Raw genomic sequence first — 13,164 nt, 5'->3', positions numbered from 1 at the left:
TGTGCTCCTTTTCAGCTCAGTCTCTTCAACCAACCCATATTCTTTTCTACAATGCAGCTGCTAATCAAATACACCTTTTCCATTTCCCATCGCTTTGTCCAGCCACTCTGCACTTCCTTATCAAATCTGTACATCCACCACAGACTTCCCATTCTCACTCCCACTCCATACCCCATTTTCCTGTCTGGCTCTTGGCTCTTTCCTTTTCCAGCTTCCTCTCTATCTAGCTTCTTCTCAATCGATTTCTTTTTTCTTTTAACAGAAAATCTGAAACTATGTTACCTGCCCCACATTCAATAACTTACCCAAGCATACTGATTGAATAATTGAATTCAAATACTTGAAAATGGTTGGCTCTGTACAGCCCTAGAAATTAAAATGAATTAAATTAATTAATTAAAATAAAATGAAAGTATAGTCAAAATATTTTGGATCTGTACCTACTTATACATTTTGAGAGCGCTCTCCTTTTGTTAGCAATACAGGTTTCACTGAACTGCTCAGAAAACACACCGAGCAAAGGAAACAACAATTAGGTACATTTATCTTTGTGTTAGATGTGCAGCTTTCTATTACAAAGGGATAAAATTTAGCTAAATATATACATGAACTATATGCAGTCTTTGTAAAAATGAACTATCATATGCTATATGTGAAACATTTAAACTGCTAAGAGAACACTGGGGAAAAGCACACTTTGGAAGAAAGTGCATAATCATTTTTTAATTTTCAAAGAGGTAAGAAAAGTAGATTATTTTAATTCTTTATTTTCAAAAATGGACCAGGTGCAAAAAGAACAAATCCCCCAAATCACATATGCTATTTCTACTTTCCTGAGAGCAAGAGAGAAGAATTGGAATGTAAATGAAAGTATGTGCATCTGTTTACAATGACTGTTTAATTGTAGTAATGATTGTGTGAACAACTGATCACATTGGAAATCAATATTATAAACTTTGGATCTTTATGTTTACTTTAGCTTTAATCCAGTCATTATTGCAGACATCTAAAGCAAACTCTGCAGCTGCAGCATGTTTAATTCATCAACATGTTCTCAAGGCTGACTGTCTCACTGTTATAACTTCATAGTTTTAGAGCAACATCTGCCAAAATAAGATTATAACATCCAGTTTTTAAAGAATCGTAAAAAATGTCTCTTTAACTGTGCAAGTAAACTTCTGCAGGCATCTTTTTTCAGTGAAAGGTAGTGTGGAGTAAACATTCTCAAATGACACAAGAAAACTGATTTTGAGACTATAACTTGAACACACAGTTAGACACGTGTGAATATTACACATCTTTATGTAATAAAATGAGGGTATAGAATCATAGCCAGCTCTTCTTCCCAGTGATACATGGGTTTGAGAAATAATGGGTAGTGACAGAAAAGAATCAATGCTTGGAAAACAAAGCTGGCTTTTTATTAGGACACCAGTTTACAAAGTTCTGGGAAGTGCAGGTAACAACCCAGCCATCTGCCATCAGTCTGGCTTCCTCAGAGCTGTTTCCATCCTCTAAGCCAAGCCACCACACAAACATAACTTTTCCGACCAACATGGTCACTATCAGGTAAGACTTATTTCAAAATAAAAGCTACTGGCTAAGTGGCATGCCAGCAACATGGACTTAGACTTAGCCAGAGAAAAATTTGAATGTCATGGGGGAGGCTAGAACTTCAGGTATGTCGCCAGGCATGACTGGATGGGCTGCCTGCTGCAAACACTGTGGTTGTCTGTGAAGCAACTACTTGGGCAAAAGATGGGTAGTAGCAGAACTCAGCAAACTTACATACACCCTTGAGGCAGCTCATCAAAGCATTATAGTCACATAACAGTCATGTACCTGGGCTGCAATCACACCTTCATTTGGCTTTACAGATATATGCAAAGACAGACAGGGTGAGCCCTGCCTGAAGAGTCAGTTAAGGATTTTCCTAAATAGAAATGCTTTCTGCAGGCAAGTGATTAAAGACTGTGCAATAGTGATCTTCACAGTGTGGAAGAAATCCCCAGATAAATTTCCCCTTTCATGCTTATACTGGTTTCCCAAGGAAAACTAAATATTCTCTTTAAAAAAAGTTGGGATCGTAGGTTTTTCATTGTAACTGTACAGCACAATATTTTGCAAAGCTGGGTCCCGTTATGAAGTTTTCAGAGTATCTTGTGAATTTATTATTCAGAGCAGTTATATAAACCGCCTCTCTTGCTATTCAACAACTAAATAACATTTAATGCCATTCAAATTCACACAATGTTTTTTAAATGCAAAACTGTCATCAATCATATAAAGTCTTCCGCAAAGATTGTCATATTTTTTCCAATATTTCTTTAACAATAGAAAACATTAAGGCAGCTATTTCCCGTCTTAGATTTTCATAGGACATAAAACTAATAACTGTTTTCTGCTCCAATGACTCTTCAAAATAACATTGAGCTTGTGACCCTCCTCTTACAAAAACCCAACAACCTACAATGTTAGTGCAAGTACATTCATATGCTAATAATTTAATCAATCTATTATACCCTAGGAACCCCAGCTACTCTTTTACAAAAAAGTAATGCTAATTATTTACATCACTACATCACTTCACTTGAACGGCATAAAGTAATAATTGGACTTAAAACTGATTTTCTAGAATATTATTGGGAAAACATATGGGTTTATAGAAGATAAAAATCTAAATCTACAAGAGAAACCCAACCCTCCAGTCCCACAACCAGCTTGAGGATCTCCATTGGGTAGTGGTGTGATAAAGGTGCAGGAAAGAGACACTTTCTACATGGCCATGATCCAGCCATGAAGCTGTTCCGCATGCCATCCCTAGAAATCTCCCGCCACAAAACAGGAATAGAGGAAAGTACCTGCAGCAGCTTAATGCATCTAGACCATCCCACCTCTCATTCAGCCTAACTCCCACACACTTGCTTATGTACTCAAAAGAAAACGATTTGAGGAAATACATCATTCAGAACTTCTGGCATGGAGCAGTTGAAACTAGTTCCTATTTTATGCAGAGTCTTCTCCTGTGAAATGGAAAATGATTACAGCTCAGACGCTGAATACAGTAGACTTCTGCCAGGCTTTTTGGCTCTGAGTAACTGCTGAACAGCAAATGGCATCAAGAATAGTGAATATGCCTTGAAGGAAAGGAAAGAGCAACAGGGAATCCCACCACAGCTGAAACTGTGTGAAGTACAGTGGGGAAGTTTTAAACATCCTTCTTTATTGTAGCTACAAGGAATAGTTTCCAAATAGTTACTAAAATGGAAAAACAACCAAAAAGCAGCTTATTTTTTGACAATATGGGATCTAAAGTATTTGGTAATGGTACTAGTTTTAAATTAACTCAGATAAGGGAGTTTAGTTAAGAAGTAATAGTAAAAAAGGCTGATAAATCCTGCATTTTAAAAACTCAAATTTATCCACGGTGTAAGTGGTAGAGCTGGGCTTTGCATAGCACAGTAGGTCTTTCAGAAACATCTTCTGTACTTAAGTTTGGGGCATCCTCACAGCAAGCTCTCCAGAGAAACACAATATATGGATGGCTGCTGGCTGAGAATCACTGGAATGCAACTTCCTAGGATTCCCAGAGAAAAGACAGTTCTAGGGAATAATATTTCTACTTGACACATGTATAGTCACACAAACATAATATCCCATTGCCTCGTGAACAGATCTATTCAGCAAAACACTAATGAATTTTGTTCTGTTGGAATTTTCCTACTCACTTAAACCCGGGTGTTCCATAAAAATGATGTAATTATCAAAATATTGCCCTGAAAAAAAAAAATCCAATAGAATCTAGTTTACCAGGCACTTTTAAAAATCTAAGCCTATTTGAGCTCCTGCCAGCTTGCCCATCTTCTCAACAACTTTCTTGACAAGCTCCTGGGAGCCTGAGTTCAAATAAGTCATTTTAATTACATCAGAGCCAGGGTCCCCAGAGCTTATTGACTCGACGAGCCTGGAGCAGCCAGCCAAGCCGAGTGCCTCAGAGCTTGCAGCCCCAAGAACTGTCTGAGCTTTGGAGGTTTGGAACAGTCTGATCTGTGGATTGTTTCCAAAGCTGAGATTCAAAAAGCATTTCCCTTTGCAGAAAGTGTCAACATTTTGACTTTCCCTCTGGTTAAGAGAACAAGCAAATTTTGAATGATCAAAATTCTTCATTAAACATTTGTTCTTTCTCCCAGTTATAGGGAAAGGCAAAATGCTGAGTGATCGAAAACCTTCATTAAACTGAACTAGTTTTTCCCACAGTGGTTAACTACTTATCCTTACTGTACCTTTGCATTGTGGGAATTAGGTTTTACTGTTGGGAATTGAGATCAAGGAAGGTTAAATGACTTGCTTAAAACTACAGAGAAAATTTGGCTATAGGGGGACCCAAGTTGCAAGCTAATAGTCAAACCTCTGGACCATCCTCCTTCCTCAGGCCATATTACAACAATGTGTGTGATCTCTTCAGCTCACACAGTTGCCACTTCATTCCAAATGTCAAAATGCTTTCTTCCTTCTCATGTTGCCTTTTCACAAGCCAAATCAGGATTAAAAGAGGGATCAGAAAACGTTCAGAGAACATGAAAACCTAAAAATTGTTTGAATATGCCCTCACATGTCTGAACAGGTACATGATCCTTTGGCTGACTGTAACCACGTCAGTCTACCAGCCTGACACGATGCCCTGTTACAAAGCGATACAAGAAAAGACATACGTACTAGGCAAGAACGGACTTCCTGCAGAGTAAGAAAAGGCACAAATAGAGTAGGTCATCTCCAGACATTTCCAGTCTGCATATGAATGCCTTCCACACGTTAACAGCTGTTCTTGATTGTTTTCTCTGTTGAGCCAAAATACCAGCAGTATGTGCAAAATTTTACACATAAATTTCAGAGTGATTTGGCTGTGCACTTAAGACATTTCCAAGTTCAGAGCTTGGACAGTGCACAACCCTGAAGAATCAAACTGATAAAACATCACATTATTTTCATCCTGGTCATTCAACCTTTCCTTTAAATGCTAACAGTTATCTAGGCTGTGTTTCCTCAACGGGAATGGAAGTTTTTGGGACAACTGTCTTCACAATCATCAATGTAAACACTTCAGGTACCAGTGACAGGCATAGTGTCTTAACAACCATGTACATCAGGTTTTTCGGAAGCTGAAGGAGGACTTTTTACATCCAGTGACTACACATAGAGAGCCAAAGGAAGCAGAGGGATCTTCAACCAGCCAGACTGCAACAAATCTACAGCTGTTTATAACAAAGATTGGGTATCTGAATTGGATCGTCAAATGGATGAGCCATGAGGAAGAACAGATCACAACTCTGGTATTTATCAACTGCAAGCTGCAACCTCCGATAACATCCAGGGCAACATATTTGTGTTCCTGTGGAATTTTAAGAGTAACAAGCAACAAAAAGATTTTGCAGCAATGCCAAAGAGCAGCTAACAGCAAACATCAGAATAACAGAAGTTAAAACAAAATCAGCTTAAATTAAAAACACAGCTTTTCTTGATGATGAAATTTTTGGAACTTGAATTTCATTTTAGTGCTTACAGTCTGGAATCTAAGCTATATTTAAAACTGGTTAATTTTAATTTCAGCAGAAAGACATAGCTTATGTCTTCCAGAGCTACAGCAGCTCTCTAGGTAACTCACAAGGGCCTGTTGGATCCTTTCAATACTGGGGTAAGAAAAGTAACTTCTCAAACTGACATTTTACAGCACTAAGTTGTAGCCACCCTTTTTACAGTCATTCCCTGGATTTTGAAGTAGTATTAATAGTACCCAGGAGAAAGTAGGCAGCAACATTGGGGTCTACAAAACTATTGGAGTCTACAAAACTGAATAAAAGGATGTTAAATTAAGAAGAAATGGAGACTTGGATGAGATTAATCATAGAGGCAAAGTAAAGGCATGACAGATAATAAGACGTTATATTTATGGTGGAGTAAACTTCAAAGTTAAAGATTATGCTAAGTTTATAAGCCAACTGGACCATAGCATTTCATATTCTGGAGAACGAGGAAGTTTTTCCTTAAGTAATATTCTTACTGAAGAAAAGCACACACTTGAGTCTGAGAGCCATTTCATGGGAGAGCAGTCATTCCACATTAAGTCTTACCCACCCTCTTGGTGAAGAATGCAAAAATCCAATATCATAGAGTCCAGCTTCAGGCACTCTCCGCAGTGCCCTTCTGCATGACAACGATACTCTACTCTAGCTAACAGCACCAGAGTTTGGTAAAGGAGCAACCAACAACCTTTGCAGTTCCTGAATCTTATTCCAGGTTGCTGACACTGTAAAAGGGGAGAAGCACATACTTCAAGGACAGCTACTCCTTTAAGAATAGAAAGCCTGTGGTTTGCCAGCCACTTTAAAAATCACTTTAAAAATAATAAAACATTAAAGTGAAAGTAAATCACATATTTACTGCATTCTCATGCAAGCAGATGATAGTTATTCAACTTAAAGACAGGTGTTTAAAAATACAATAGGGTTTAGAGCTGTATCTTCTTTAGTTAGATCCACTAGATCTCTTTCCATTTCACCCAGTTAAAAAGCTGTCAGGATGTTGTCAAAACTTGCCAATGACTGCCCTAGTACATCACAAACTTCTAAACATTGCAAAGAAAGTGCCCTTCAAATCTCAGTATGTGGCAAACTGCATGTATACAGGCAGACTAAAAACTGCAGTTCAGACAGTGAACTGATGACCACGTTACATAAATAAATAACAGAGGTCAGTGCTTACACTCTTATTAGCTCCTGATTAAGTCTAGACACAATGCATGTTGTAACCAAAAATTCTTTATAGTGGGTTAAGGGATAAATGACCCCCAATCCAACATGGAGGGGTGTAAAAACAACCAGTGATGCCATGGTTTCCAGCTTAAAGACCTTAATTTTTCTAAGGAAGAGCCTATTGTTCAGCTGACCTGACTTATGGTTCACACAGAAAAATGAAATTCTTTTTTGCAAAAGCATTCCTACTCTACTTAGAGAGCATATTGTTCATTCATGAATCAGGAAACTTTTACAGTGAGAATTTTATTGGCCTGGTTCATAAATGTGCCATGCCATTTGTAACCAGTGCAACAGCAATAATAATGTTATAAGACACGGGGAATATACCATCTCTCTTACTTCCTGATGGCTGATCAACAAACTCCTTCATTCCGTAAGTGCGGGAATTATTGTAAGGTTTGATCTCCAGGTGACGTAAATCACAGAAACTTCATACTTCAAGTTGGTATATACCAGTGCTGATTTCCGTAGCTTTAGGACACAGTTCTAAAGAGGCACAGATTTGGATATCCACTCATCTTTTTACAAAAAAGAGGCTGACAGATAACTGGTGGTAAATTTTCAATTTTTGTTGTCACAATTTTCCTACCAAAGGAAGATCTACAAAATGCCCTTTTTATAACAGAACTGAAAAAAAATCATTAGTTTGATAGTTGCACGCTGTCTTCCAAAACCCACAAATACATGAAAAAGATTCACACTAGGAAAAAAAAAAAAAATCAAGGCTGAGGAATAATTTTGCAGTGTAACTTTGTAACGAGTCCCTAGAGGAAATATCTGTTCCTTTTGTTCCCCTCTGCAAAGCTATGTAATTGATTCCTAACTTCTGTGTTAATGCTCCCTATTCCTGTCAGAATCCCTTTGGAAATACATTAAAGTAACCAGGACTCTCTCCTGATGCAATGCCTTGAACGCTGGAATCTGGGATTCTCTGACACGCATCACATTTCAGGCAGTGGGCCACAGTGGAAGCTTCAGAGCCAAAGGGCTGATAAATATTAATACAGAGAATAAAGTATACCACATTATATATTGGAATGTAGAGCAAACCAGGAAACTGTTGTCTTTTATAATGAAAGACACTCTCTTACAGGCACTGTTACGTTCCGTCAAAAAAAAATAAATCAAAGTATATTTGCTATAGCATGGTTTATTAACTTCTTATACCAGCTTGCAAAATTTTAAATGATGACAGCCAAGTGTTTTCAAAGAAAGGATTTGGTCTTCATCAGGATCGAGAATTAGTTTGACTTTCCCTGACCTTTCTATCCCTTTTGCTGTACACACACACCGAGTAATAATAAAAGAAGAAGAATGAAGCAGAAAGAATTTGGCCCAGCTCCTGAATGACACCCCGGTGACTGTTACAGTGTCGTGCATGAAAGTTTGGCTGCCTGGACAGAGCCAGTGACATCAGGTAACCTCTCTTCAGCAAACAAGGAGAGAAATATGGAAAATATATGATTCAGTTTTTACCTATGCTGCCTAATTAACCTTAATTAAGGTTGCATTGAGGGATCTTGAGCAGCTTGCACAAGGATATCTGCTTCCTGATTGTTTTTAGCTTTGAGAAAGCTTTCCTTTGAGAGAGGAAGATTTCCTACCACAAAGAAAAATGTCCTTATGAAATACATATGTTCATGTTCCAATCTAAATTTAAGAGACGGTACAGATAAAACATCCACGTTTTTAGTGTTCCCCCCTAATCAAATGTTTTTTAAATAAAAGCACTAGAATTACAGTAAAGAAGATCCTCTAGTCTTCATAATTAAATTAAGAAATAAAAAAACCTAAACATTTCACGATATGGGTATATGTTCCCTGAAACAGCACTAAAGTTACTAATTATTTTCATCACTGGTTTGAAGCTTACTAACCTGATGACCTTAAAAATTAATCAACCTTGGCAGCCACACAACTTACTGCAAAAATCTCATCTTCCACTATGGGTCATCGTCTCAAGTTTCACGGTTACAGACACCATTGCTGTATTATGCACATTCTTGACTTTATTACACACTGGGTGGCAGTGTGGAAGGCTTTTTGTTCAAAATGTCCTTTATGGGAATAACTTAATACAAAATTGCAGAGTTAAAAATAAGAAAAAAAATTATTTGAATTTAACACATTAGATTATAAACAGTAGAATACTTAGAAGCAAGGGGGGGAGCGGCGTGTCTCCCTGCTTCTTGTTAGAATGGCACTACTTGATAAAAGACCTTGTTTTAAGCAGATTATAACTTCAGTGCTGCCTGGTCTGAAATTTTTCATGTTGCATATCTGCCTTAGAATTTTCTTTCTTTGTGGAAAATTTCAGCTAATATAATTTAGCTATTTCTGAGAATGCAGCAGAGACAAGAACAGCTATTTCTGAGAATGCAGCAGAGACAAGAACAGTATTCTGCTATGTCAACAGACTGTCATGACTTCTTGTTTTGAAATCTGTAGTACGTCTGTGTTTTGCAGCAGAAAATAAAATTTGGAAGTAAACTGGCTGTGTCTGGGATTAAATGAGAAAAGGGAGACTTAAATATTATTTTGGGGGGGAAACATTTGAAAGCAAACAGAGTCCCCAGCAGAAAGGGACATTTGATTTATTCATGTCATTCATTTGATATATAGAAGTCCTAGATTAAGGACTTCATGGTCAAGAGAGTTGAAATTTGCCCTGAAGGCTTGGATTTTTTTTTCTTTGCCCTTGTCATAGAATTCCTGCATCATAATAAGTAATAAGGAAAAATTTTTAAATCTTATTTCTCAGCCCTCCCACTAATTCTTTGGTTTTGGGCAGTGCAGTGAGAAAATGTAAGTTGACATGTAGAAGGTCTGGAAATTCAGTTACAGCTACAGCTGATGGCTTTGGGAAACACGTCATGGGTATACACAATTTTATGTATTTTTCAAAGTCCTGAGGCAGATACTCAACAGGAGAAAATTCAGGCCAAACTGCAATGGATTTTTAGGGCCTTAAATCTTTCTCTGCCTCAGTTCTTGACTTGAAAATTTGGGAAGACGAGTATCTTTCTTCTGAGAGGGCATTGTGAAGATAAACTCATCATTTATCTGTGGAACATCCTGGCTAGTCCAGTGAAATTCACATGGAGAAGGATCTGAATGGTACATCAGACATAAAGCCTAAATACAATAAAGAAAAAATAATACTGATTGATGCTGCTCATGAATGAACAGTGTCCAATTTGCATCACTGAATGCATCAGGGTTCTGGGTAAAAGCAGCAGATTTAATGATACATACTTGTACACCAGGCAGGCAAATTTTTCTGCACACAAAAAGTAACACTGGCATTTCTTAAATTCTTTGTATTTCCCTAGTGCAGTTATCTGTTACACCCAAAAAGCTATTTAACAGAGCACATATTAACACATTATGCTGAGGCAAAGAGTTTATATTTTGAATGCTTTCAGGCAGAAAGACACTGACATCATCCCTGAGTTCGTGAAGAAACATCTCCCCTTAGACATTTGATAACATATTTATCTATCGTGAGATTTTATATTTTCTTCTGAAGCATCTAGTATTGACAATTTTTGGAGACAGGATATTTGACTAAATGGATCATTAGTCTGATCATTTCCCCAGGTTTCTATGTGAACTGAGGATGCTAAAGCATCTGAGCCTGACAAGCACATATGGAGACAGCTGAAATGGAGTGAGGACTTAGATCACTGCTGCGTCTCACAAGCAAACAATGAGACAATGCTGCATGTAAGCAGAGATGCTAAAAGCAGTCTCCGTTCTATAAGGAATATATAGGAAAGATTAATGTAACATCTTGACATGGTACTTTTGCCTTCCCCATATAATGACATCAATAAACATCTTCAATATTGATTTTTGCTTATTATTAAAATGGCCTAATACAAATACAGACATTAAGCCAGATAAATGCAGAGATCAGTATAACTGCTGCCAAGAGCATTTAGACCAGAAATACTACCAATTACTGCCAAGCCTAGCAAGCCTGACTGAACAGAACTCCACACAGACTTCTGAATGCAGGGCTTTAAAAGCAGGATGATCCCGGATCTCCACTTAGTATCATACCCTACAAAAACTTCCTCAGGCCTTCTAGTTGAGCCTGTACCACTCAATATCCCTTCTTCCTTTGAAATGCCAGCACAATCCCTGTGGAAATTGTGCCTGTGACACAGAAATGACCTTTCATTCTGAAACAGGACAGTAAAATATTTTTTTAAAATACTTGCAGATGAGTTATTCTCAGTTTTGTGAAGGTTGCACAATTCCTTCCAAACACCATTGTCTAATGTATGTTTCTTGTTACATTTCAGAAATTACCTCAGCAATGCCAAAAAAGATTTCTGGATTTACTTTTTCAGATTTAATCAGGTTCTGTCAGTGAAACTAAATCTTGTGAAGGTGGGACTTTACAACATAATAGATAGAGAATCAAGCTAAAATATTCTATACACTTGAATATCAAAAATAAACTGAAAATGCATACTCAGAAATAAAAACATGATAGCTTTATTTCTGAGAATAAACAGTACCTTTCTCCTGTCATATAAGGCATGGTTATCCAATATCATCTTCCTTTCATGAGTAGCATACCTCCGCAAATCACGTCCAAATTGCTGTAAAAAAATATAGCAAATATGAGCAATTCTGACAAATAAAAATTTTTATCCTTTGTATAAGAGCTCCAACATCAAACCAAATAATAAATGAGCATGTAAAAATTACCTCTATTAAAAGACAACAGGCTGAAAAAATGGATCATCTGAAAGGACAATGTTTTGGTATGCAATGGTCCATCAATTCAGTTGGTTAGTGTGAGACTAACTGGGTACTGTACAAGAAAGTAAGCTTATGTACAGCCCACGATGGGCTCCCACAGTCTGTAGGTGAATTATCTCAACTGGAGATAATAACAGTAGGAGCTGAGTGAGGCAGAGAAAGATGGAGTCATTGCCTACTCAACCAAAGGGCCTCACAAAGTGCATTTTTAGTGTAGACACCCACCTACAGAGTTGAGAGAAGGGCTTTTAAGTAGCCAAACACTTTGAGGATAAGAAGGACCCCAAAGTCTGCAGGACTTAATCCAAATAAATACATTTTATTATCTCAAAACAGAAAAGTGACTGAAGTAACTCATCAGCACAGCAGAAGAATATGTCAATTGCAGCATTTTGCCTGGTCTAAAACATCCTGCTTCCAATTAACCTGAGTAGAACAGAGTGGCAATGCACCTGTACTGCTTCTAGCACTTCAAAAAGATCATTCAGAGCAGGCTCAGGAGCTCTCCGTTACACCATGTAATCACTCCCTAAGAAAGTGAACATCAGAAGGCAAGCATGTAGAACACATTAAAAAATAACTCTGGAAAGCGATTAATCACTTGAGTTTGCATTTAGATAGAATTTTTTATTTTGAAAATATTGTACTATTTTATATTACACCCACTGACTATGACGTCTATTGTGAAAGTAGCTATCATTTCAAATTTTCTTAACTTATTAAAATATCAATCAAAACATATTTTATTCTAGTTCAAAACTAATGTGTAAATTTAAAATTTTCCAATTTTTTACATTTTAAAACACTCCAAATACAACTCAAAGATAACATTTTATCTAATCCAAAAAGAAAGATGTCAATTTTTTTTCAATTTCCTATGAAACAAATTAAGTTCCAATTCAGAACATCTCTTCCTCAAATGTTTAATTTCCTGTAAAATTCGGTGACACTTTCCAAATCATCTCTCTACTCAGTAACCATTTAAATTGCTTGTTAACACTAGTATGATGTAAAAAGACAACGCAACTGACTGAAAATTTAGCTCTTCAGTCCGTGAACCTAAACACTAAGCTTCGAGGAAAACAGATGTTAACTCCTCTAGAGAGATATCCATAAATGTCAGTGATGAGTTCATCAGCTCCAACCTATGATCATGGGTTGATGACAGCATGAAATGTGATGTGTGGAGAGAAGGAACATTTTTTAAAAAATCCATGAACGCTGAATTGTCCTGCAACAACAAAAATAGGTTAGCAATGCTAACATAGACTGTTGTGGTTACTTACCCTGGAGCCTGTCCAGCCCAATAGAGCATATGCATATTGCTCAAAGGGGGTTATGACCAGATCTACACGGATTGCCTTCCAGTCTTTGACTTCTGCCATATCAAAGTTTTTTGACGTGTTGTAACTGCTGCTGTCTACTCTCGGCTGGTATAATTTTAAAATTGCAAAACACTTCTGAAAATTATCCATGGCATCAACTTTTCTGCTTGGTAGCTGTTCTTTTACAAATGTTGATTCAATCATATCACAATATAGGAGTAAGCCCTAAAGAGAAGACATTGCTCATATTG

At 37.2% G+C, this 13,164-nt stretch overlaps 1 protein-coding gene across 1 annotated transcript in view; it reads right to left on the bottom strand.

Annotated features, from left to right (window-relative positions):
• DNTT (DNA nucleotidylexotransferase) overlaps positions 1 to 13,164 on the bottom strand; it is a 99,776-nt gene that overhangs the window by 19,195 nt on the left and 67,417 nt on the right. The window contains exons 9-10 of the mRNA XM_076338812.1: positions 12,875 to 13,138; positions 11,342 to 11,425 (exon numbers count right to left, since the gene is read on the bottom strand). Coding sequence (XP_076194927.1) covers positions 11,342 to 11,425; positions 12,875 to 13,138 — 348 coding nt within the window. The remainder of the gene's footprint in view (positions 1 to 11,341; positions 11,426 to 12,874; positions 13,139 to 13,164) is intronic.

Source organism: Aptenodytes patagonicus, chromosome 5 (assembly GCF_965638725.1).
Source record: "Aptenodytes patagonicus chromosome 5, bAptPat1.pri.cur, whole genome shotgun sequence".
NCBI lineage: Eukaryota > Metazoa > Chordata > Aves > Sphenisciformes > Spheniscidae > Aptenodytes > Aptenodytes patagonicus.
This window is presented reverse-complemented; position numbering and strand designations above follow the sequence as displayed.